The sequence below is a fragment of the Oryctolagus cuniculus genome, chromosome 1 (assembly GCF_964237555.1).
Source record: "Oryctolagus cuniculus chromosome 1, mOryCun1.1, whole genome shotgun sequence".
Lineage (NCBI taxonomy): Eukaryota > Metazoa > Chordata > Mammalia > Lagomorpha > Leporidae > Oryctolagus > Oryctolagus cuniculus.
The window spans coordinates 226,893,352-226,917,112 of record NC_091432.1 but is presented as its reverse complement, the minus strand read 5'-3'; the positions used below and the strand labels follow the sequence as shown (position 1 = coordinate 226,917,112).

Sequence of the window (23,761 nt, the reverse complement as noted above, 5' to 3'; positions counted from 1 at the left end):
GCAAGACTCTCCAAAGCAACCTACAGATTCAACACATTCCAAAGGCCTTTTTTCAAGAAATGAAAAGGCAACCATCGAATCCATATGGAACTGCAAAAATCTTCCAACAGTTAAAGAGTATTGAAAAAGAGCTGAATTAGAGGACTTACAGTTCACTTCAACACTTACTACAAAGCTACAGGAACTGAGAAGGTACAGTCCCAGCACGAGGAGAGACAGACAAAAACAGTCAGAAGCAAACTCAGAAGTGGTTGGTGTATTTTCAGCAAGGGTGCCATGAGTACCCGTCAATAAGGCGTTAGGGAAAGTGAATAACCACACGAAGAAGAAGGAAGCCAGAAAGGTCTAGCGGCTGTGAATGGGCGTACAGCCAGGGGGCGTTACATAAATATTAGTTATATCATCACAATAACGAAGGCGTCCCCCCATTCAGCCAAAAGAAGGCCCAATGGACTGGCCAAGCAAGGAACAAGGGATCCAGAATGAAACTCAAGTTTTCTGGCGGGAGAAATGCGGTCCACCCCCACAGGGAGCAGCAAAGAGGAGCAGAAGCAGACCTGGAGACGAACTCGATCATTAAGAGGCACGGCCACCGTGGGAGCACCAACGGGAGAGCGCTCGGAGGCGGTGGGCGCCGCAGCCAGCACGCTCTAAGCAAGGGAGCCTTGGGGATGCCAGACGCTGCCCTCCGCCTCCCACGCCCCCGGGGCGGGAGCGACTTACCCAGGCTCACGCGCGGACGCGCCCTTCAGGCCCACGCAGGCTCCACACAGTAGAGGCCCAGCTGGGGAGGAGCAGCTGAAAGGAGGACCCGAGGCAGGGCGTCATCGCGAAGCGCACTGGGCTGGAGCACCGCCGCGCTCGGCGTTAGCGGAGATGCCCGAGGCCACGGTCCTGGACCCTCGGCCCGCGCCCCGCCCACACGACGGAAAGTCCCTCTCGGGGCCCCGTCGTCCTTCGAGCCTTCCGATTGGCGAAGAGGACCATGGGACCTGGAAGTTGTCTTTGTCCGGCCAGGGCTGCCCTTCCGGTTCCGTTGGGTCCCCCCTTTGGCTCAGGTTCCCTGCCCCTCCCCCTTCCCGGAGCCCCGAGGGGCCGGAGCTCCTGGCGGTGCCGGATCCTGACGGCGGCCTTCCCCCGGGTCTGTAAGTTCGGAGGCGGCCGGAGCGCCGGGCTGGGGTGCGGGGTCTCTCGAAATGGAGCCCCCTTGGGGCCCTGGATCTGCTGGGACCTGCACTGGGATGGGAGCCGAGAGGCTGGCCTAGGCCCCAGGGGACTTCAGGCGCCTCTGGCCCGGCCCACGCTGCGCCCCGCCCCTTTCCCTCCCTGGCTGCTGGAGCGGGGATTCTGAGGATGCCCGGGGACCACCTGCTGGGACCCCACGCGAGGCCCCCCGCAGTTAGCCGGGACCCCGGACTCTGGTGTCTTGTAGGAACGGAGCGCCAGAGTGGAGGCCTTGAGGAGCCTAGGGAGCCAGGGCTAGGCCTTTAGCGCCAGCCATCGAGAATCACGAGGAGGTCTGAGCTCCTCTTTCGCTGGGGTTCGCTGTAGTTCAGCCACTTACTGCAGCACCTTCTACATTCCTGGCGTGATGCCCGGAGCTTGGGATTTGTAAGATACCGGTTCAGTTTTCAGGTTCAGTCTTGGGGCCATGTATAAACAAGTATGTGCTCCCGCTATATCTGTACCTGCCCATCTATCTGATCATTCGTATCTGTATGAGCTGTGTCAAGGGGGCATGTGTTGGGAAGGCTTTAGAAATAGAGTGGCGTCTGAATTACCCCTCTTGGCGAGGATGAAGTGTGGGAGAGCTCTTCAGGCAGACGGAGCAGTTGAAATGCTTTGGAGTAATGACAACATAACACGTGTAGAGAAGAGAAGATTGGGATGGAGGAGACTGTGAGAGTAGACTGAGGTCCAAATAGTGAAAGGTTTGATCCTGAAGGTGATGGATAGTGTTTTTTTTTTAACGTTTTGAACAGGAGACTGATGTGGTCAGATTTTTTTTCTTAATTTTTCTTTTAAGATTAATTTATTTTATTTGAGAGAATTACAGAGAGAGGAGGAGAGAGACAGAGAGAACTTCCTTTGGCTGGTTCACTCCCCCAAATGGCTGTAACATCCAGGGCTGGGCCAAGCTGAAGCCAGAAGCCAGGAGCTTCATCTGGGTCTCCCACACGGGTGCAGGGGCTCAAGGACTTGGGCCAGCTTCTGCTTTCCCAGCTGCATTAGCAGGGAGCTGGTTCAGAAGTAGAGCTGTGGAGACTCAAACCGGCACCCACAGGGTATGCTGCCATCACAGATGGCGGCTCTACCTGCTACGCCATGGTGCCAGCTCCATTGTTTTTTTCTTTTAAAGATTTATTTTATCTATTTGAAAGGCAACGTTACAGAGAGAGAGGGAGATCTACCATCCTCTGGTTCACTCCCCAGATGGCAGCAACAGCCAGGGCTGAGCCAGTGCAATGCCAGGAACCAGGAGCTTCCTCTTGGTCTCCTACATGGTTGGTAGAGGTCCAAACGCCTGGACCATGTTCCACTGCTTTTCCCATTATCCAGAAGCTGGATCAGAAGTGGAGCAACTGAGACATGAACTGGTGTCCATATGGGATGCCGGCATCACGGCTGCAGCTTTACCTGCTAGGCCACAGGGCTGGCCCCCAAGGTTGGAGATTATTTTGAAGAAGTAATGGGATGAGCCTTGTGAGAGGCAGTGAAGTCTGCAATAGAGTTAAGACAATGTTACTAGAAAGGAGGAAAGAATTGTTGGCTTGAGATAAAGTTGTCTGAACTACTCAATTGTATGTCCATGGATTAAAAGGTAGCAAGTCTCGGTCTTTGATTGTGGCACTTGAAGAATGGTAGTGCCATGATCAGAAGCAAAACTCGAAGGTTAGTATAGATTACAAATTCATCTTGAGGGGTGGGGATTCTGTTGAGTTAAAGTCTAAGGAGATGGCCACACAGAGCTGTTCAACGTAGGGCTGGAAATGCACCTCTGGAGATCAACCTAAACATGGTGGCTAGAGGTAAAGGTTTGAGCTATCAGCATAAGGTGAAAGCCATGGTGTGGGAATAGCTGGCATCAGGAAGGGAAAGCCGAGAAGCCAGTTCGGGGGTAGGGGTTACATTTAGCATAAAATAAAATTGGAACTAGTAGTCAATATAGTAGCAGAAACAGAGACACCAAATCAAGTGTAAGGGTGTAGGTCCCAGCAATCATGAGAAAAGGATTTTGAGAAGAGTCCATAGATCCACTTGTTCACAGCGACTAGGGAATGAGAAAAAAGGGATTGCATTTCTTTGGTAAGAGATGATTAATGTTTTTGTTTGTTTTTAATCTTAGAGGCAGAGAGAGAGAGTGAGCTCCTGTTTTCTCATTTCTCAAATGCCAGCAGTGGGCAAGGCTAGACCAGGCTGAAGCTTGGAGCTGGGAACTTGCTCCAGATCTCCCACGTGCGTGGCGGGAACCCAGTTACTTGAGCCATTACCTTTGCTTCTCAAGTTCTCCGTTGGCAATAGGTTAGCGTCAGGAGCTGAAACTGGGTCTCAAACCCAAGTGTACTGGAGTGAGATGCAGGCGTCTTCACTGCTAAGCCAAACACCACACCTGTTAGTGGTCTTTTAACAAATGAAGTGATGATAGATTGGAGACTACAACTGATTTGATGTAAAATGGGAATAAGAAAAGGATACAAATGAAGGATTTCACAAGGAAATTGACAGGCTTTATCTATTTACCTAACACATGGTTAGAGGTTGCATGCTAGGCACTGTTCTAATCTCTTTAAAAAGTTGACTCATTTATTTTTGATAACAGTCCTATGAAGTAATATATATATAGTGAAAAAAAAAAAGTAGATTCATTTACCTGAAAGGCAGAGCACACAGAGAGAGGGAGAGGCAGAGAGACATTTCCCATCTCTTGGTGCACTTACCCGAATGGCCACAGTAGCCTAGTCTGGACCAACCCAAAGCTGGGAGCCAGGATCTCCATCCTGTTCTCCCACAAGGGTGGCAGGGGTCCAGGTATTTGGGCCATCTTCTGCTGCCTTCCCGGAAGTATTAACAGGAAGCTGGAGTGGAAGCACAGTAGCCAGAACTTGAGCCAGTACTCATATGGGATGCCATATCTCAAGTGGCAGCTTAACCCGCTGCACTAGAACACCAGTCCCAGTGATTTGACTGTTGATGGGAATATTGAAGCTGAGTGATTAAGAAACTTGTTGCCAAGATCTCACAGCTAGTAAGCGCTTGAACAGGCTTTTGCTTTAGGAAGTAGGACTCTATGTGTGTTTTCAATTGTTGTGCTATGATGCAGTGACTGAATGTGGACTATATTCAGTCAAAGGAGTAGAATAATTTTAAGCAAAGATAGGCTAATTGATTAAAAAAAAATGAAGAGACTTGGAAGGAGACTCAGGTTGGGAAGGTAAGTAACGGATTTGTGTTTGTGTTTATATATAATCTTAATTCCTATTTAAAGTCTTCTACTCTTCGTTAATTTAGGTTAATTTGTTCTGATCTCATGCTTTCATTTATCACATGGCATTTATAATCGGGTCTTCTCTTTGGTTTCAGAGCGATATCTAACCAGCTGATAGGTTTTCATTTTGTCATGCAGGCTTCTCTGGCTGAACACTTTTTTTTTTTTATTTTATTTTTTTTATTTTTTGACAGGCAGAGTGGACAGTGAGAGAGAGAGACAGAGAGAAAGGTCTTCCTTTTGCCGTTGGTTCACCCTCCAATGGCCGCCGCGGCCAGCGCGCTGCGGCCGGCGCACCGCGCTGATCCGATGGCAGGAGCCAGGAGCCAGGTGCTTTTCCTGGTCTCCCATGGGGTGCAGGGCCCAAGCACCTGGGCCATCCTCCACTGCACTCCCTGGCCACAGCAGAGAGCTGGCCTGGAAGAGGGGCAACCGGGACAGAATCCGGCGCCCCGACCGGGACTAGAACCCGGTGTGCCGGCGCCGCTAGGCGGAGGATTAGCCTAGTGAGCCGCGGCGCCGGCCTGGCTGAACACTTTTAAGACCAGACTCCTGATCACCCCCTCCAGTATTGCTTAGCCTAGGGAATGAAACATAATCCAAGATATCAGTCACTTACACTGAATATCCTAGAGTCATCTTGACACTTTTGTCTTTTATATAACTTTGGTCAGCAAGATGATCAGTTTTTTTGAAATGTCTCTCAAATCGGTTTCCTCTTTCCATCTATATCATCATTGTCTCTATTCAGGCTCTTGTCCCTTCTGGCTTGTTCTGTTAGAGTAATAGCTTATTAAAAGGCTGCTACGCCTCCACATTCACTATTGTATAAACCATTGTCCATAAATTTTCATTTTTGAGTTACTAGTTTTCTTTTTATTTATTCATTGTAATTTATGTGTTAGAGAGACAGAGTTCCTATCCTAATTCCTTCACTAAATGCCCACAGTACAATGCCTACTGTTAGGTCAGGACCAAAGCCAAGAGATGGAAACTCAATACAGGTTTCCCAAGTAGGTAGCAGACACCCAATTATTTGAACTTTCATGGTTGCCTGTCTGCATCTGTATTGTCAGGAAGCTGGATTCAGGAGCCGTGAGCTGGGTATCAGACCCAAGTACTGCAGTGTGGAATGCAGGCCTCTTAACTGCCAGCTGAAACACCTGCCTCAGTTTATAGTTTTAGACAGTGCAGGGATCTAGGTCTCCTACATCTCCAGTGCTGGAGAAGTGAAATAGAACAGGTATTTTGTAGTAGCTTGAATTGAGGTTACTTTAGTTAAGCTTTGCCATGAGTATAGGGATTTAGAGAAGGTAGTAAAATATTGCGGAAGTAAGCATTGAAAAAGCATGGCAGACAATCAAGGGCTGCGCTTTAGGGGCAGGTGTTTGGCTAACAGTTAAAACTCTGGTTCAGACTCCTAAATCCCAATTTGGAGAGCCTGGGTTTGAGTACTGGTTCAGCTCCTAAAGCAAGCTTCCTATTGATACACCTGGGAAACAGCAGGTGATGGTTCAAGTTCCTGGGTGACCCTAAATTGATTTCCTGGCTCCTGGCTTTGATTCAGTGAGGCCCAGCCATTGCAGGAATTTGGAGAGTGAATCAATGGAAGGGCACTCTCTTGGTCTTGCTCTCCCTTTCTGCCTCTCAAATAAATAAAATAATAATATTTTTGAAAAGACTGAGCTGTGAAGGTTTACACGCTTTAATGAAGCTTGGGGGAATAATCCAAACAATGGTGGAAAACTGCAATCAGTATTACCTAACTTTTCTACCTCTATTCAACAGTTTAAAAATAACTAGGGCAGGAGTTGCAGTGCAATGGATTAAGACACTATTTGGGATGCTCGCTTCCATATCAGAGTGCCTGGTTCAATTTGACTCTTTCATTTCTGATCCAGCTTTCTGCTAATGTGCCTGGAAGGCTACAGAAATGGAATTCCTGGCTTCCAGCTTCAGCCTGGCCTAGACCCTGCTGTTGTGGTCATTTGGTAATTGAACCAGAAGATGGGGGATCTTTCTGTGTGTCTGCCCTTCCCTGTCACTGTGCTATTTTATTAAATAAATAAACTTTTAAAAAAAAGAATGAACTAGATCTTTATTAATATAAACAGCATTCAAAAATAATAAGTAAAAAAGTTGCAAAGCAATACTCATGTATGTCTGGTTTATGTATAAGAAACATAAGTGACAGGGCATATAGAGGTATTGTTTTCAAAATGATAGTAGAGAGGCCAGGAAAACTGAGTACTGAGTGGTAGGCCATTGGGAAAATAACTTTATTGACAATACTTAAAAATTTTCTGGGAAAGATATGTTTCTGTATATTTTACTTATGGCTTAAAGTCTAAACAAAACAAAACAGTGAGAACTTGGGAGAATATAATGCATGAAAGTTACCCAAAAGAGGAAGAAGATTGAGGTTTACAGAGAAAGGCTCTTGTGTAATACAAGCTCTTTGAAAGGGACAAAGATTTCCAAGTAGTTGTAAGCAAAAGGCTGAAAGATAAGGGTGCTTTTATAAGTTAGATGAGGAAACACTGATATACCTCTTCAGGGGTTATTATCCAGAAAGAGTTTTCCTTATCGGTAATTATTAGGTCCATTTGAGATAAGGGACTTGGGTATTTTCTCGCTGCTCATAGTATAGCAACAAACACTGTCTAATCTGGAATATTCATTAGTCAATCCTTTTGGATTACTTCTGTTTGAACAATGGAAAAGAAGAGGTCAAATTTGTTATTATTATAAAGTAATTATGGAAGAACTGTGTAAATACAAAGAGAAAGCTATCTTAAGTGAGACTATTCCTATTACATTGATGTTTGAGAAATTAGTCATTCAAAACTTGCTAAGAAAAACTTGGCAGTATTTAAATTAAATGTTGGTAGCCCAGGCAACAGATAAGACCTGAGCCATGGCAGAGATAGAAAAAAGGGGAATTTGAGAACCATTCTGAAGAAATCAACAGAATATAGTGATTAAGTCTTTATTTTTCTTTTCAGAAGCAACTAGGTCTTTATTTTACTTGATCAGTTTTTTTTTACTTTCTTTTCAATTGCAAGTTCTATAATTCAGAATTATATAAGTAATCTTTATGCATATTATGAATGATTACTACTGTACTTAGAAGTTACATTCAGTTGAAGACTCTGAAATCAAATATATTCATAACTTCTACTTGCAATTGGCATTATGTTTCAGTCCACAAAAATAAACAAACAAAAGATGAAGAAAGAACAAAGTCAAAATAGATGAGAAAGGATGGTACAACAGGGTTTCTGGCATAAAATGCAATAAGCAATATGGCTAATTCACAAGTGGCTTACCATAAAAGTCCTCTGTACTTGACATAAATTTGGCCAGAAGGTGCACTTTTTGTTCTCAAACATAAACATACTGAAGCATAACTAGAATACATAAAAGTATACAATCACAACTGTACAGCTCAGTGGATTTTCTTGGCCCACATTTGTGATACCCAATATGAGGAGAGAAATCAGTTAACATGGTTAATATTATCCTTAACATAATGCTGCACCAAACCTAGTTGTTTCTTACATAGATTTTGGCATCAATCACCTTGGACAGAAATTCTAGCTCACTTTTCCCCTATAATAGATTCAGCAAGTTATTTACTGTTCTCTAAGCTTGAGTGCCCTTATGAAAAGCAGGGGTGATAATAATAATAAAACCCACCCGTAGAGATTTTCAGAATTAAATGGGTCAGTTAAAGTATTTAACACTGTAGTTGAAATGTAGCAAGGACTCAGAAAGACTAAGTATAATTTCTCTTATTTTTAGATAGAATTAAACCTGTTGCTTTTTATTTTACCCATATTTAAAACATAAAATTGAATTTTCACTTGTCAACACTAATTTAGAAACAAACCCTAGAATCAAATTTCCCCCAGGGCACTCAAAAGAGGATATCATGATAAGGAATGATGTCTACCACAGCTCAATAATAATTTCATAGAGAACATTAAGAGTTCATTATTCTGCTGGGTTTTGTTGAATGAACTGTGTAAAGTGTAAGAAACGGTCCTTGTCATCAAATAACTGCCTATTGGAAAGAGAAGCTAATGATAGAAAGTTAAGGGATAAACTGTGTGGCCTGGAAATAAAAGTTTAGCAAGGGGTGACAGTAGAGTGGGCTGACACGTATTAGGGAAAATTTCCTAAATAAACAGAATAAATTTTCCTCACATTCTTGGACTGCAGCAGGCAGAACAGAGCAAGCACCTTCCTGAGATACCTGTTTGGCTGCTTCTGTTGGTAAGTTTCTTTAAGACTGATGGATAGGAAGTGAATGAAATTGTATTTCAGCTTCCAATATTTAGAGCATCAAGGAACAAGTGTCCCTGAGGTTAGTTCTCTAAGGCATTGTGAGTGCTGTCATATTACAGGTGGAAGCAGTTAATGCTTATTTCTGGGTGTGAGTAGGAAAATACTGACCTCAGAGTATCCTAGTCAATGTTAATGTATTCAAGACCAGTTAAACGCTAAAAAAGAATGCCACTTTTGTTTGGACACTTGAAACAATAGTCATTTGTATAACTTGTGGTTATGAATTAGGCCATTTATTGTTCCAATTCCAGAATGAATATTTGAAGTTACTGCAATTGCTAAAGTTGACCAATGATATCACAGTTTTGCTGTTTTAAATTACTGACATATTCCCTGTATATTCTAGCATTTTCTTTTATGTTTTCATGCTGTCTTTTCTCTGATGCTACATTTGCTTCTCTACATCCCTCTTCTCACTGCAGTTCTAATTTTATTGTGATTGTTATCTGTACACTCAGAATGTCACGCAAAGGAAAAGCTTATGCTTTGTATATATACATTTGTTAATATACTTGGGCCACACCACTTTCCCCTCCTATGTTTGACATCCCTTTCAATGACAGTCTCTTTTAGCTGAACTCCTCTAAGTTTAGAATCTTTGCACATCTCTTTCTTTTTCATCCTCTATATCCAGTTACCAAGTTCTTTGAAATGTCTTTTGTTATTTCCTGTTGTCCCATTCCCATTTTTATTCCTTCCTAGCTCTGTGGCTTCAGACCTGCTTAATGCTTCAGCAGACACTCAGCTGGTATTCCTTCCACTGTTAAACTAATCCCGAGAATCTGCTGTGTGTTTAGCACAATATCAGGTGATGGGTCTATATACCAATTTGTACAGAAGAGAGTTGGCCAGTAATAGAACAAGCAATGTGACCACAATAAAGTAGAATTCAAAGTAAAGGAAAAAAATTTCTCTCCAGAAGATGAATCCCAGCATTAGCCCCAGTAAAAAGGGTGGGGATGTTTCCCTCTAATGCTATGAAACTTGCTGTTTGGAGAGGAAGAATAAGGATTTCATGAAGAGTTTTAAGTGTTGTGATAGAGGTACTACGCTATGGGATCAGTAGATACAATTCTTCTACCTTTAACAGATCAGGAAAGATCCTCTCAGAGGCAATAAAGAAGTTAGAATTGCTTAACAGATAGCTTTTTAAACTGAGGAAAGAAATGTGATAAGGCCTAGAGTCAATAGAGTATTATTATTTACCAGGCACTGAGGAACAGGAATAAAACCTAGACAATGCCATCATGAACTGATAGTCTATAGAGCCTGTGGAGTTCAGTGTTACAGAAGCTAACATGAAAAAGATTGGGCTTCAGGGTCCGGACGTAGCCAGGAGAAGCTGGTTGTCTCCTTTGACTGAACTAGAGGGTTGGTGAATGCACACACTTCAAGGTGAACTTTCTGATGTACGAAGATTGCAGATCTGTTTCTCAAAGATAGACCTGACATTTACTAATCTCATAGAGGATAGGTATGTAAACAGAATATCACTTTATTATTTTTACAGTGACTGGTAGACTGGGATTATGATTTTGGCATGGTTAATTCATTCCTCTCCTTTAGAGAGACATAAGAAGCCAAGTTTATAAGAAAATCATTTGAAGAGTATGCAATTAAAACATGGGGACTTTCTCCAAAGGAATTGCTAAATAAAGGGATCAGTATGTAGAGAATTTTGGCAGCGATACTTCTCTCTGGTTGAATGGATTGTGGCAGTGTTTACCTTTATTACTAGCTTCAATTAATCAGTTTATATTCAAGAGGTAAGTCTTCATCTCGGAGACAATGGGAAGTCATTGAGGGATTTTATGCAGCGGTGGGGTATAGTCATATCTGTGTTCCTGACAAGTGACATATGATAGTATACAAATTGGATTAAAGGGAATAGAAGCTGAGCAACAAGGAAATCTTTCTGAACCAGTTCTAGTAGTCCACATTGCACATGATGAGCGATGTTGGGTAAATAGGGATAAAAAGGAAAGAACTGAATCTGGTAGGGATTGATTAGATTCACTTTACTCCTACTCAGATTTCCACCAAGTAGCTCATCTTGTTTTTCTATATCAAGTGTTTTTTAAATTTTCTATTATAAATATTCCTTAAAAGAGTGTTTTACATCCTTAAAAGAATGTACTGGATAAAGAACTGTGCTTTTGACCAGCTAAATTCTAAAAAAAGAATGCCACTTTAGGTCTGTGACTTTCATTTTATCTCAGAAATATGTGTTTGAGTAAATTTATATAGTTTCAAACAGGAAAGAGTTTTCATGAATGAATGGGACAAGCAGTCTTTGCAATTCTTTAAAATAGAAAGCAAAGGAAGAGTTTTTTGTCCCATAAAAAAACAGGTTCACAGTTTCATGCAGAAGAAAATTACTTCATTTTTACTTATGTTGGGATGTTTTATTGTATGTTAAACCTGGTAGAATTCTCATGTGAAAAAATATACTCTTTGGACTACCTCAAGCATTGTTCTTGTATTCAAGTTGAGTGAATGCCAAGCTGTGAACATTGAAACAAGTCCCCACTAAGTGCCAATGATACTTGATGTTGCTTTAACAGTCTTTGAAAACAGTTATAGTAGCTTCTCTTCAAGGAAGTTTCTTTTGGATATATACAAAACAGATATCACCACACAAATTTGGTTTTGGAAGGTAAATCCAGGTTTCTTAATTGTTTGAATTTCTTTAAATTCAACCTTTTTACATTTCTGTTCCTTAGGTCTGCCAAAATGTCTGAAAGATCAGATCTCCTTCACTTCAAGTTTGAAAATTATGGAGATTCAATGTTACAAAAAATGAACAAATTAAGAGAAGAGAATAAATTTTGTGATGTTACAGTTCTCATAGATGATATTGAGGTACAGGGGCATAAAATTGTCTTTGCTGCAGGTTCCCCCTTCTTAAGAGACCAGTTTTTACTGAATGATTCCAGAGAGGTGAAAATCTCCATATTACAGAGTTCTGAAGTGGGGAGACAATTGCTCTTATCCTGTTATAGTGGTGTGCTGGAATTCCCTGAGATGGAACTGGTAAATTACTTGACTGCTGCAAGTTTTCTTCAAATGAGCCACATTGTAGAACGATGTACGCAGGCCCTGTGGAAGTTTATAAAGCCAAAACAACCAATGGATAGTAAAGAGGGATGTGAACCGCAGAGTGCTTCTCCCCAGGCAAAAGAACAGCAGGGAGATGCCAGAGGCTCCCCAAAGCAGGACTCACCTTGTATTCATCCATCTGAAGACAGTATGGATATGGAGGACAGTGATATTCAGATTGTTAAGGTAGAATCTATTGGGGATGTATCAGAGGTTAGAAGTAAAAAAGATCAGAACCAGTTTATTTCTTCTGAACCCACTGCTTTACATTCATCAGAGCCCCAGCACTCCCTGATAAATTCAACTGTGGAAAACAGAGTAAGTGAAATAGAACAAAACCATCTCCACAATTATGCCCTCTCTTACACAGGCAGTGATAACATCATCATGGCCTCAAAAGATGTCTTTGGGCCTAATATTCGAGGTGTAGACAAAGGCCTACAGTGGCATCACCAGTGCCCAAAGTGTACCAGGGTGTTCCGTCACCTGGAGAACTACGCCAACCATTTAAAAATGCACAAACTCTTTATGTGTCTACTCTGCGGCAAGACTTTCACTCAGAAAGGCAACCTTCATCGACACATGCGCGTACATGCCGGAATTAAACCTTTCCAGTGTAAAATCTGTGGGAAAACCTTCTCTCAGAAGTGTTCCTTACAGGATCATCTTAACCTTCACAGTGGAGATAAGCCCCATAAGTGTAACTATTGTGACATGGTTTTTGCACATAAGCCAGTTTTGAGGAAACACCTTAAACAGCTGCATGGCAAAAACAGCTTTGATAATGCCAATGAGAGAAATGTGCAAGACCTCACGGTGGATTTTGATTCTTTTGCATGTACAACAGTCACAGACTCTAAAGGGTGTCAGCCACAACCTGATGCAACACAGGTCCTGGATGCAGGTAAACTGGCCCAAGCTGTCCTGAACTTAAGGAATGATAGTACTTGTGTGAATTGAGGAGGGGCTTCATGCTCAGAGCTAGAGCTGACCGAGAAGGTGGCAATAGGCTGAGTCTTTTTAGGAGTGATTTTGCTAGTTCAACTTCTCCAAAGCCTCTGTACACAGGTGGTAGGGGACAAGTCAAAGCACTAATAGGCCAGGCAACTCCCCACTTGGAGTGGTTTTGCCTTCCTTTTGTCCTCTCCTGTTTTCAGTTTTTGAATTATTTATCCTGTGATGTCTGTTTTCCTTTCCTAAGGAATAATTCCATTTGTCTACCTAATGTCGACTTATGTCTTAGACTGACACTATTTTAGGCCTTTCATCAGGCACATTCCGAAGGTACCAACAAGTTAATATGCCTAATTTTCTTTAATAGGTGGTATGCTGAGAGAAATGAATAGTAATTTTGGGGGGCAGAGAAGAGGCTAAGATATGAAGTGATATTGCTGTTGACTTAAATATGTGATAGAACTATCTGGTTGCCTATTGATAATTCATACATGTCTGATAAATGAATGAATCTGCTTCCTACCATTTGTATTTGTCTTGGAGCTGGCTATAAAGAAGTATATTGGTTTGTTCTGTACTGTTTCCAACAGTATTGTAGCCCAACTTCATTTCATTGACATGTTCACATAGAGCAGAGGACATTATTTTTAGCAACACCTGCAAACAGATAGACATCACCATGAGGAGAAAAATCAACAAAGGATAGAAATATAATTACACAACACCACATAGGATGTTTTCCTGATAGCAGTCCCACCAAGAGGCCAGATGCTTATTCTTAGTATGTAACTTTCTTGTTGATGGGTGTGAAATCAAGATTGCTCTAGGCTATGGTCTCTTTAAAAACCATCTGTTTGGTGGTCTCTGATGTTAATTTCACAGTCCAGCTATCAGAACGGTGAGTTTGGCCCTTAATTAGAATCTTCTCTGGTGTGCTGTAGGAATCTGTGAATTTCCATTTTCTGGTGTACCTTCTGTCTTGGCTGGAAAGAGTTAAGCCTCACACAAAAGGGGCAATCAGATGTTTGCAACAAGATACTCATCTTAAAGGCACACTGTCCCACCTTGACACCTTTTAAATATTGCTAGTAGAAAGTTGATCTTCAATACAGCAAAACAAAAACAGCTCTTTTCCCTCAAGGACATTATACTTCAGATTTAAAATTTTAAATCTTATTGCTGACTCATGAGTTTGATATAGGTAATAGAAGTGTTAACAGTCCTTTGAGAATCTTAATAGAGCATTATTCTACTTTTTTCATTTAAGTTCAGGCATTCAAAGCACAAAGAGGTGGCCTGACCAAGAGTGGCAATAGTAGATAAGTGACTACTTAGGAGCTGGGATCTCCTTCTCAATATCCCTTGGCTTAAAAAGTTTTAGTATATGATGAAGAATGATGTAGTAGCAAGAAGTTCCCAGTTGGCACTTGACCTTTGTATCTCCCTCGTGGCTTTCAGACAGCCTGCATTTTGCCAACAAAATACCACAGAGGTATAGTCAGATGAGTTTCACACTGTTCTCAAGCAAGTCACTGACTTAACTGTGTGTTGGTTAGGGAGGGAAAGAGCAAGTAAGAATAATGTGATAAGGATCCAAATGTGAAATTGATTTTGTCTGGGAAACAATGTTTACATAGTTAACATCAGGGTTTTGTTTTATCATTTTCAGCTGTGAGAGTGTATGCACAAGTAACCCCAAAATTAGGCTTAATTTGTATAGTTGGAGGAAATTCTTAAATTTTCAATGTGATACATTTACATGTAAGTCAGATTTTAAGTCTGATTGCTATATTTTGTTCAATTATTTCAAATGCAAATACATGTACAGTTGAATTGGTAAGACCAATAGGTACCTTATATCCATCACTCATTCTGTGCTTCCTAGCATTCTGATTTTCATATGATCCAGCCAAAGAGTACCAATACTATACAACAGTCTCTGTCATGTAAATCCGTGTTTTTGGCATTCTCTCAAAACATCATCTCTTCACAGGAAAGTTTCAAGTTTGGAGTGCTTCCCTTGCTCATATTCATGTTCTGTTTGTGTTACTGGTTTGAAGACTAAAAGGCACGAGTTCAAATAAGATTGGTCTCTTTGGTTGGAGACTAGTTCTGGGTTCATTCAGGTATTCAAGAAACATTGAATACGCACCTACTGTTGCCAGGCACTATGCTAGATACTGAGGATATGAAGGTAAGATTGATAACAGTCCTGCCCTCATGGAGCTCATAGTCTCATGTGGTCTTAGTGAAACAAGGTCTCAATTGTGATTTTATCCTAGGAATAATCAAACTGCCTTGCTTTGATCATTTAAAATCAGTATTTTTATGGTTTTTATATCAACAAAACTTCATTCTCACTGTTTGCAAATGCAAACCACTGATTTTCAGTCTCCTCCATTTCTTGGCTGGAGAAGTGTTCTGTTTCTGTGAGACATTTTCTAATTTTGGTGGGACTTGACTTTTCTCCTTCTTTGCATACATGTTTTTAGATTATATTGCAAAGAGATCTCAAGTTACTGGCATTATCAAGTATGTTTTGTAGGGGAAGATGACTTTAAAACTAGTCATATTCCTGTAGAGAAGGAAGATATTTTTAAAACCTTAGTCTTCATTTGTATTTGTATTTTGTGGATCCACAGTATAAGTAAAAAGGAGAAGAGGACTCTCTTCACCATAGTTTGGTTTTTTAAAACATTACTGTTTCACACTTATTTATTTATTTAATTTTGAAGACGAACTCCAAACTAAAGTGGCTCTGAGGTATACCAGATGTGATTTTGTTTGACTACATTAGAAGATCTATATGTGGAAGGTGACCAGTGTCACTGCTTCTAAAATATTGTCCTAAACAAACCCAGAACATTTTATTTCAGCTCGTGAATAGCTGTTCTAAATCTGTTGTATGTTAGACATACTATGAACTACCTCTTCACTTATTATGGGGAAGTTTCCTTAATAAAAGTATGACAGTTAAAACTGGTGTCTGTAGTTTATTTTCTTTTTCCTCTCCTGCTTTCCTTTTCGCTTGCTTGAATTTGTTCTTTAAGATTTATTTATTTATGGCCGGCGCCGTGGCTCAATAGGCTAATCCTCCACCTTGCGGCGCCGGCACACTGGGTTCTAGTCCCGGTCGGGGCGCCGGATTCTGTCCCGGTTGCCCCTCTTCCAGGCCAGCTCTCTGCTATGGCCAGGGAGTGCAGTGGAGGATGGCCCAGGTGCTTGGGCCCTGCACCCCATGGGAGACCAGGAAAAGCACCTGGATCCTGGCTCCTGCCAACGGATCAGCGCGGTGCGCCGGCTGCAGCGGCGGCCATTGGAGGGTGAACCAACGGCAAAAGGAAGACCTTTCTCTCTCTGTCTCTCTCTCACTGTCCACTCTGCCTGTCAAAAAAAAAAAAAAAAAAAAAAAAGATTTATTTATTTAAGTCAGCCCTTGACACAAGGGTTTGTAAAATAAAAGAAAATTTAAAAAAAGGAATAAATAAAAAGATTTATTTACTTATTTATTTGAAAGTCAGAGTCAGAGAGAGAAAGAGGAGGCAGAGAGGGAGAGAGAGAGAGATCCATCTCTTGGTTCACTCCCCAATTGGCTGCAATGGCCAGGGCTGTGCTGATTGGAAGGCAGAAGCCAGGAGGCCTCCTCCAGGTCTCCCACATGGGTGCAGGGGCCCAAAGACTTGGGCCATCTTCCGCTGCCTTCCCAGGCCACAGCACAGAGCTGGATCGGAAGTGGAGCAGCTGGGACTCCAACTGGTGCCCATGTGAGATGCCAGCACTGCAGGCGGGGGCCTCACCTGCCACGCCAAGGGCCAGCCCCTCGCTTGCTTGAATTTGAACCCAGGAATGCCTTCACTAGTATTCTTTAAAATACATATTGATCAAATAGGGGTTAAGGAGAAATTAGCTGTTAGAGTCAGTTACTTTCATTGAAACCTGTTGAGGGAATATTTTGACTTCTTAAGAACTGGGTCAGATGTACGTTCATTTGGCAAATATTTGATGCTTGGGCGCTGGACTTTGGGAATGCAAGTATCATTCACCAGTGTCCTGAATACTTCCGCCTAAAGGAGACGACTTCAGTGCAGGTGTGCTGAGCGTGGTAATGAAGCCACGCCAAGGGAGAACGGGTTCCCAGCCTAGAGTCCAGTGGTAGGAGATGATAGGGTTTATGGAAATATGTTACTGAAGGGTCAGTGGGGAGGACCGGGCACGTCTAGGTGGGCCAGTGGTTGGGGCGGGGGGGCTGACCGCGAGGTGAAGCTGTATCCAGAGGCCGAGGCCAGGTGCTGGGGAGGCACTAGCTAGGCAATCTCGAATAGAGTTCCCTCCGCTACCGTCCACAGTAGGACGTGGCCCCGTCATAATCCGTACGGGGCTTCCGGGGTCGAGCACTCTGACAGACGCGCGGTAAGCCCACGTTACAGCCAGCCTACAGCTCCGTACTGCGGGAGAGCCCACCGAGTGGGAGCCCCTGTGGCGACACCAGGACGCCGCGCGCGGGGCTGGCCAGTATTCGGGCTCCTTTCTGTCATTCAAGGGGCTGGGGGCGGGGCGAGGGAAGTCTGAGGATGTCCTTCCGGGGTGCCCGGGCCGGGCCAGGGAAGAAGACAGCTGGTTGACACCGGATGTGTTTTCTCCCAGGCTAAGTCCACCTTCCGGCCTTGGCCGCCGCTGCCGCGGAAGCCTCAACTCTAGTTTTCCGAGTCGGTAAGTGAACGCGAAGGAGGTTCGGCCGGTGGGGACGCCTGCGGCAGAGCCGAGCGGCTGGGCGCGGTGCCGGCGTGGCGTGGCGGAGCTGGTGCTGCGGTCCCCGGGCCTCCGGGGCCTCGCGCCTGCCAGGCTTAGCTGGGAGAGATCTGTCTGCGGCGCGGGGGGCTCTGCGAGGCCACCCGGGGTGCAGTCGCCGTTCTGCACCGGCTCAGTGTGAGCGCCTGTGCTGGGTGCAGGGAGACCGGTGAATCAGGCGCCGTCTCGCGGTGCTCTGGCGGCCGCCGGCTGTGGGGGTGACGAGAGGAGGAGTCACATTCAGTCTCGGTGGATTTGGGCTTAAAGGAGCCAGATGAGGAGGTGGACACGCGAGCGTAACAGCGGTGCAAAGGGGAATTCTAGACAGTGGCCGAAGTTTAGTACCGAAGGGGCTTGGAGCATGGAAAAGGGAAGAGCGGGAGTTAAAGCCACAGAGGTGGGTTAGGGCCAAACCCTCCAAGAGCCTTGCCTCGTTTCCTAAGAACGTTAGGTCTCTCGGAGGCGGAGGAGAGCGATGGAGGAGATTAAACAAGCAGAAATCAGTTTATTTTTTAAACTAAGGATTAAATAATGCCCATTTAAAGGGGATAGTTTGGATTAAAGGAGAGTGTGGTATGAAGGAGACCTCTTGGAAGACGTGGTGGTCGTCCTAGTGAACAGGAGTGAAGACTTGCAATGGTGGTGGGGAGTAGGAAGTGTGGAGATTAAGGTTTCTGACTTGGAGTGCCAGGTTGAGTCTCCTTTTGGTGATTGCTACGCTTGTTACTGGATGTTAAAAAGTAGCAACATCCTTACCACAAAGTACACAAAATGTGTGGAGGAGACGAGGCAGAAACTGTTAACTATTTATATCGTAATAAAAGCTATAACAAAAATATGAAAATTGTGTTACGATCTCACAGAGAAGTGCATTATTTTCTGGCTTTTGGGATGCATAACCCAGTCAGCACCTAGACTGGAATTTGCGTCTTTTTTTTTTAACCCATTGTGGGTTGGAGTTCTTTGGTGGGCAGGTGTTGTTTTTACTCCTGTAGCATGGGAGAGAGGTCCTTGCTTTTACACCCGGTGTTTGTGTTTTATCTTGCATAGATTGTGACCATGGCTGCTGAGTCCGACGTTCTCTACTTCCAGTTTGAACAGCAAGGAGATGTGGTCTTGCAGAAAATGAATCTGTTGAGACAGCAGAATTTATTTTGTGATGTATCAATTTATATTAATGACACTGAGTTCCAGGGGCACAAGGTGATTTTGGCTGCTTGCTCCACTTTTATGAGAGATCAGTTTTTACTCACACAGTCAAAGCATGTCAGAATCACCATCTTGCAGAGTGCAGAAGTTGGCAGGAAATTGTTACTCTCTTGCTACACTGGCGCACTTGAAGTGAAAAGGAAAGAGCTTTTGAAATATTTGACTGCTGCCAGTTACCTTCAGATGGTTCACATTGTGGAAAAATGCACAGAAGCTTTGTCCAAGTATCTGGAAATTGATCTTTCTATGCAAAACAACAACCAGCACACTGACCTCTGTCAGTCCTCCGATCCAGATGTTAAGAATGAAGAAGATAATTCTGATAGAGACTGTGAGATAATTGAAATTTCAGAAGATAGTCCCATAAACATGGATTTCCACGTTAAAGAAGAGGAAAACAATGCATTACCGTCTACAGTGGAGAGTTTGACATCAGAGAGAACAGAAATGAAGTCTCCGGAGCTGTCTAATGTGGATATAGGTTTCAAAGACAACGAAATTTGTATCCTCCACGTCGAGTCCATCAGTACAGCCGGTGTTGAAAATGAGCAGTTTTCCCAGCCTTGTACGTCTTCAAACGCGAGTATGTATTTCTCTGAAACACAGCATTCACTGATCAACTCTACAGTGGAGAGCAGAGCTGCAGAAGTTCCTGGGAACCAGGGTCAGGGCTTGGTGTGCGAGAATGCAGAGGGAAGTCACGGTGCAGTGAGCGAGATTCACAATCTGGAGGAGAGTTACTCACTGAGGCACCAGTGCCCCAGATGTCCCCGAGGATTTCTGCACGTTGAAAACTACCTGCGCCACCTCAAGATGCATAAATTGTTCTTGTGCTTACAGTGTGGAAAAACGTTTACACAGAAGAAAAACCTAAACCGCCATATTCGAGGGCACATGGGCATACGGCCCTTTCAGTGTTCCGTATGCTTGAAGACATTTACTGCTAAAAGCACACTTCAGGACCACTTGAATATACATAGTGGGGATCGACCATACAAGTGCCACTGTTGTGATATGGATTTCAAGCACAAGTCTGCTCTTAAAAAGCACTTAACTTCTGTCCATGGCAGAAGCAGTGGTGAAAAACTACCTAGGCCTGATCTCAAAAGGCAAAATCTTTTATGATTGGGACCACAGACTTGCTATATAAACCTTGTATCATTCTGTTAGGCAAGTCTTCCTTGGAAATGCAGTCTTTGTAATATTGTACCTCTTCCCCCCATCTTTAGGTTTTACATTTCATCTTCCTACACATGTTATTCTTTTTGAACTTCTAAAAGTTTGGAAGTGGTGGGAGGCATGATCTAGCTGAGGGATTCTGTTTCATCTCATACACTATGTGAAATCCCAGTAGCATACTTAGAGTAATGGTGTTACTCTCAAATCTTCTTCATGCTAATGACGGATGATCCAGTAGTATTTGTAGGTTCTGAATTAGACTTTCTAGATAATCAATTGCAGTGTAAAATCCAACCATGTAAGAACTTTAATGAATTCAGGTAACAAGAAGCAAAAGTCGGTGTAAGAACACTGCTAGTCATTTTCAAAACAGATAGGACTAGTAAAAAGTTGAGTTTTTTAAAATTTTAACCAACTGTTCTTGGGTTGTGAGATCACCAAGATACCTGTTGTCTTAATCTATAAAGAAACACGATTCTCAGTCACTTGAGAGTAGTATAAATTCCTTATAAAGAGTTGATATTCCATAAAATACTTTTTCCCCCATTAGTTATTAGTATACAGACTTTGGAAATAATTGGACTCATTTCTTGGTTTCATTTAATATAGTTGAATGTAATAATTTTGTGGCCAGTGGAATGATAATATTGACATGAAGCCACGAAAAGTTTTCTTGGAAATTCTGATTTTACCAAAGATAGTCAATTGTTCCTTTAAAAAAAATTCTAGTTTATTTTATTTTTTGTTTTGATTATACATGGTAAAATTTAGCTTTCTTTTTTGGTGAATGGTTTTATGAATCTTAACAAAGGTACTGATTTGTGTACCTACACTGCAGTTGGTATAGAACAGTTTGTTTACCCTCAGAAACTCCCTCATGCTGACCCTTTGTAGTCAAACCCTCTTGGCTATAAAACACAGCAACATTTCTTTGCTATACTTTTGCCTTTTCTGGAATGGCACATAAATGGAATCTTATGATATGTCCCATCTTGAGAGATTCTTTTTCACTCTGCTAATGCCTTTGGGGCTTACCCATATTGTGTGTATCAACAGTTCATTTCCTGTCTTATTTTAAGTTGCCAATATGGGTTAGTTCTAGCTGTCACTGGAGGAATAGTTTAAACACGGATAGCTTCTAGGGTTACAATTTTTTCACTTACATTTATGCCGTTTTCTCATTCATTATATGTTAACAAAAATCTTGAACATCCCTAGAATTTTATTCTGTTTCCAGCAAACTGCCAAAGGCAGTTTGTAGTGAGGCTAATATTTCAGATTGTATTCTGAGCTGTAGCTCTCTAACATCCCTGTATACATTACAATATGAAATACTTTTGCTGTCATAAGAAATATTAAAATATTTTACAGGGCAAATCACTTTCTTTAAGACACAGGAACTACTTTTAATAAAGAAGCCTGACTGGATAAATATTAAAATATTTTACAGGGCAAATCACTTTCTTTAAGACACAGGAACTACTTTTAATAAAGCCGCCTGACTGGATATATCTTTCTTTCAAAGTGTTCTATTCCTCTTCCATTGAACTCAGCTTTATGTAGAATTTCTACTGTATTCAGTTGCTATTGAAGCCCTGCCATATTTTAAAATGTAAATAATTTATACTGTTTTTATGAATTTTTTGAAGAATCATATGCTGATTGTTATATAAATGCTAATTATCCTTTTCGTGATACTTTTGTGAGAAAGGTATTCTTTATCACATTTTAACTTGGAGAGAGACTTTTTAAAAATCCTAGTCTCGTGTTTGATGAGAAAATTGACTTCCTGACCCAGGTCATTGGTGGGTGACATGGGGCAAGTCATCTTTCCTTGAACCTTTCTTAACTTTATGTATGTATGATAATAACAGATCTTGATAATTTGTAAGATCATTTCAAGATCAAAGGTTCTATCATTTTATACTTAATCCTTCTTGAGAACAGAGTTTTGTGTCTTCATGATCATTGGTATTTGAGTACTCCCTTGGAGACAGAATTTTTCTAAAGTAGTGTTTTTCTTCCACTGGATAATAGAAGAGCTCAGTGCTTAATTTTCTTTCCCATGTGACTTAATAGTGGTCATTAGTAGGTGTGAGAATACTTCTTTTTCAGAAATAGTTTACTTGTGATTGGAGTACTTATTTTTGCCTACTAGCGTGAAATTCAGGAGGGGAGGGCTGGGGATGGGAAGATAGGGCAAAAGAATAGTAAAAAACCTGATTTTTTAGGACTTGGTATCTACTAACTTGGATGTTTGAAGGCTTTTGGTTGAAACTATGTTTTAAGTTTCATGTGTGCCTTGTAAGATTGTTGTAAATTTTTTTGTGAGCACTTTTGAGATTTTTGCTTGGGGCGAGGGAGTTTTGTAAAAGTGATGGTTATTTATATTATTTATTCCTGTTCAGTAGCACAGAGTGATCCCAAAACATTCTTAGGAGAGTATCTGTTTGCATGATATGTCTTAAAATTTTTCAAGGAAATGAAATCTTTTTTAATATGCAGATATGGCAAAGAAAAGTGTAAAATTTATTCGTTTAAACCTCACTTTTAGTTGTCTTTCTTATATGACAGAAATATGCAATATGTTTGAATTCAGCCTCTTCATTTACTGCATTTATGTATAAAAAAAGATCTTGAAAAGGTAGCAGTTACTTTGTTGTAAGAGAAAAATTCTTCCCTTTTTCCTTGGATGTAATTCTTACATGTTTACATAAGAAATAAACTGGAGGTGGGAATGGACAATTTTGTGTTTTTCCTACATCTATGAGTTTTTAAGGACACAGTTGCTCTTGGATATTCTTTTAATTTATTATTTTAATTTGAGAGAGCGAGAGAGCTCCCATCCACTGGTTCAGTCCCTGATGGCCTGGCTAAAGTGGAGCCCAGAACACTATCCAGGTCTCCACGTGAGAGGGAGGAGCTCCAGTACTTGGGCCCTATTTGCTGCCTCTCAGGATCTTCATTAGCAAGAAGCTGGAATCAAGAGCTGGAGCTAGGTACTGAATCCAGACACACCAGGGTGGGTCATGGACATCTTCACTACGCTACATGCTTGATCTCTGCATGTAACTTTTTTTTTTTTTTTTTTTTTTTTGACAGGACAGAGTGGGCAGTGAGAGAGAGACAGAGATAGAGAGAAAGGTCTTCCTTTTTCCGTTGGTTCACCCCCAAATGGCTGCTGCGGCTGGCGCACCGCGCTGATCCGAAGGCAGGAGCCAGATGCTTCTCCTGGTCTCCCATGCCGGTGCAGGACCCAAGGACTTGGGCCAGCCTCCACTGCACTCCCGGGCCACAGCAGAGAGCTAGACTGGAAGAGGAGCCTCCGAGACAGAATCCGGCACCCCATCGGGGACTAGAACTCAGTGTGCCGGTGCTGCAAGGTGGAGGATTAGCCTATTGAGCCGCGGCGCCGGCCTCTGCATGTAACTTAAAAAAATATCTTTATTTATTGGAAACAGAATTAGAGGGAGAGAAAGATTTTCCATCTGCCTGCTGGTTCACTGCCCAGATGGCTACAACTGCCAGGACTGGGCCAGGCAGAAGTCAAGAGCTTCACCTGGGTCTCCCATATTGGTGGCAGGGGCGCCAACACTTGGGCCATTTTCCATTGCTTTTCCCAGGTCATTAATAGGGAGCTGGGTAGGAAGTGGAGCACACAGGACTAGAATAGGCACCCATATTGGATACTGGTAT

General features: G+C 42.4%; 3 protein-coding genes across 14 annotated transcripts in view; 2 read left to right on the top strand and 1 right to left on the bottom strand.

The window, feature by feature from the left end:
- The window catches only part of RABGAP1 (RAB GTPase activating protein 1), a 191,193-nt gene extending 190,272 nt beyond the window's left edge, over positions 1-921 (bottom strand). For 6 of the 9 annotated variants that reach the window (XM_008273352.4, XM_070056593.1, XM_070056582.1 and 3 more), the window contains exon 1: positions 724-862. The gene's annotated coding sequence lies outside the window, so the exon portion shown is untranslated. Of the gene's footprint in view, positions 1-723 lie in introns of all 9 variants that reach the window. The other 3 variants (XM_070056601.1, XM_070056588.1, XM_008273353.4) reach the window with 2 other exon arrangements.
- ZBTB26 (zinc finger and BTB domain containing 26) lies at positions 877-15,868 on the top strand. Of its 3 annotated transcripts, none has more exons than XM_008273348.3 (2): positions 877-1,145; positions 11,560-15,868. In XM_008273348.3, exons 1-2 carry the CDS (start codon positions 877-879, stop codon positions 12,893-12,895), a joined length of 1,605 nt encoding a protein of 534 aa, XP_008271570.1. In that variant the 3' UTR covers positions 12,896-15,868. The 3 variants fall into 3 exon arrangements, with proteins under 3 accessions (XP_008271570.1, XP_008271571.1, XP_051711407.1); XM_008273349.4 differs by having other exon boundaries at positions 1,036-1,141; XM_051855447.2 differs by lacking the exon at positions 877-1,145 and adding an exon at positions 8,741-8,764.
- On the top strand, positions 1,099-22,807 carry ZBTB6 (zinc finger and BTB domain containing 6). 2 transcript variants are annotated; one of them, XM_008273345.4, is made up of 3 exons: positions 1,099-1,145; positions 17,534-17,599; positions 18,728-22,807. In XM_008273345.4, exon 3 carries the CDS (start codon positions 18,737-18,739, stop codon positions 20,009-20,011), a length of 1,275 nt encoding a protein of 424 aa, XP_008271567.1. In that variant the 5' UTR covers positions 1,099-1,145; positions 17,534-17,599; positions 18,728-18,736; the 3' UTR covers positions 20,012-22,807. The 2 variants fall into 2 exon arrangements, with proteins under 2 accessions (XP_008271567.1, XP_069912744.1); XM_070056643.1 differs by lacking the exon at positions 1,099-1,145 and having other exon boundaries at positions 17,332-17,599.
- Positions 22,808-23,761: the final 954 nt, after the last annotated feature.

What these genes read in the sequence shown, in the direction of transcription:
- ZBTB6 (XM_008273345.4), top strand. Translation starts at nt 18,737, where the DNA reads ATGGCTGCTGAGTCCGACGTTCTCTACTTCCAGTTTGAACAGCAAGGA.
- ZBTB26 (XM_008273348.3), top strand. Translation starts at nt 877, where the DNA reads ATGCCCGAGGCCACGGTCCTGGACCCTCGGCCCGCGCCCCGCCCACAC. An exon ending in GGCGGCCTTCCCCCGGGTCT is followed by an intron (nt 1,146 to 11,559) that starts GTAAGTTCGGAG and finishes TCTGTTCCTTAG; the next exon opens with GTCTGCCAAAATGTCTGAAA.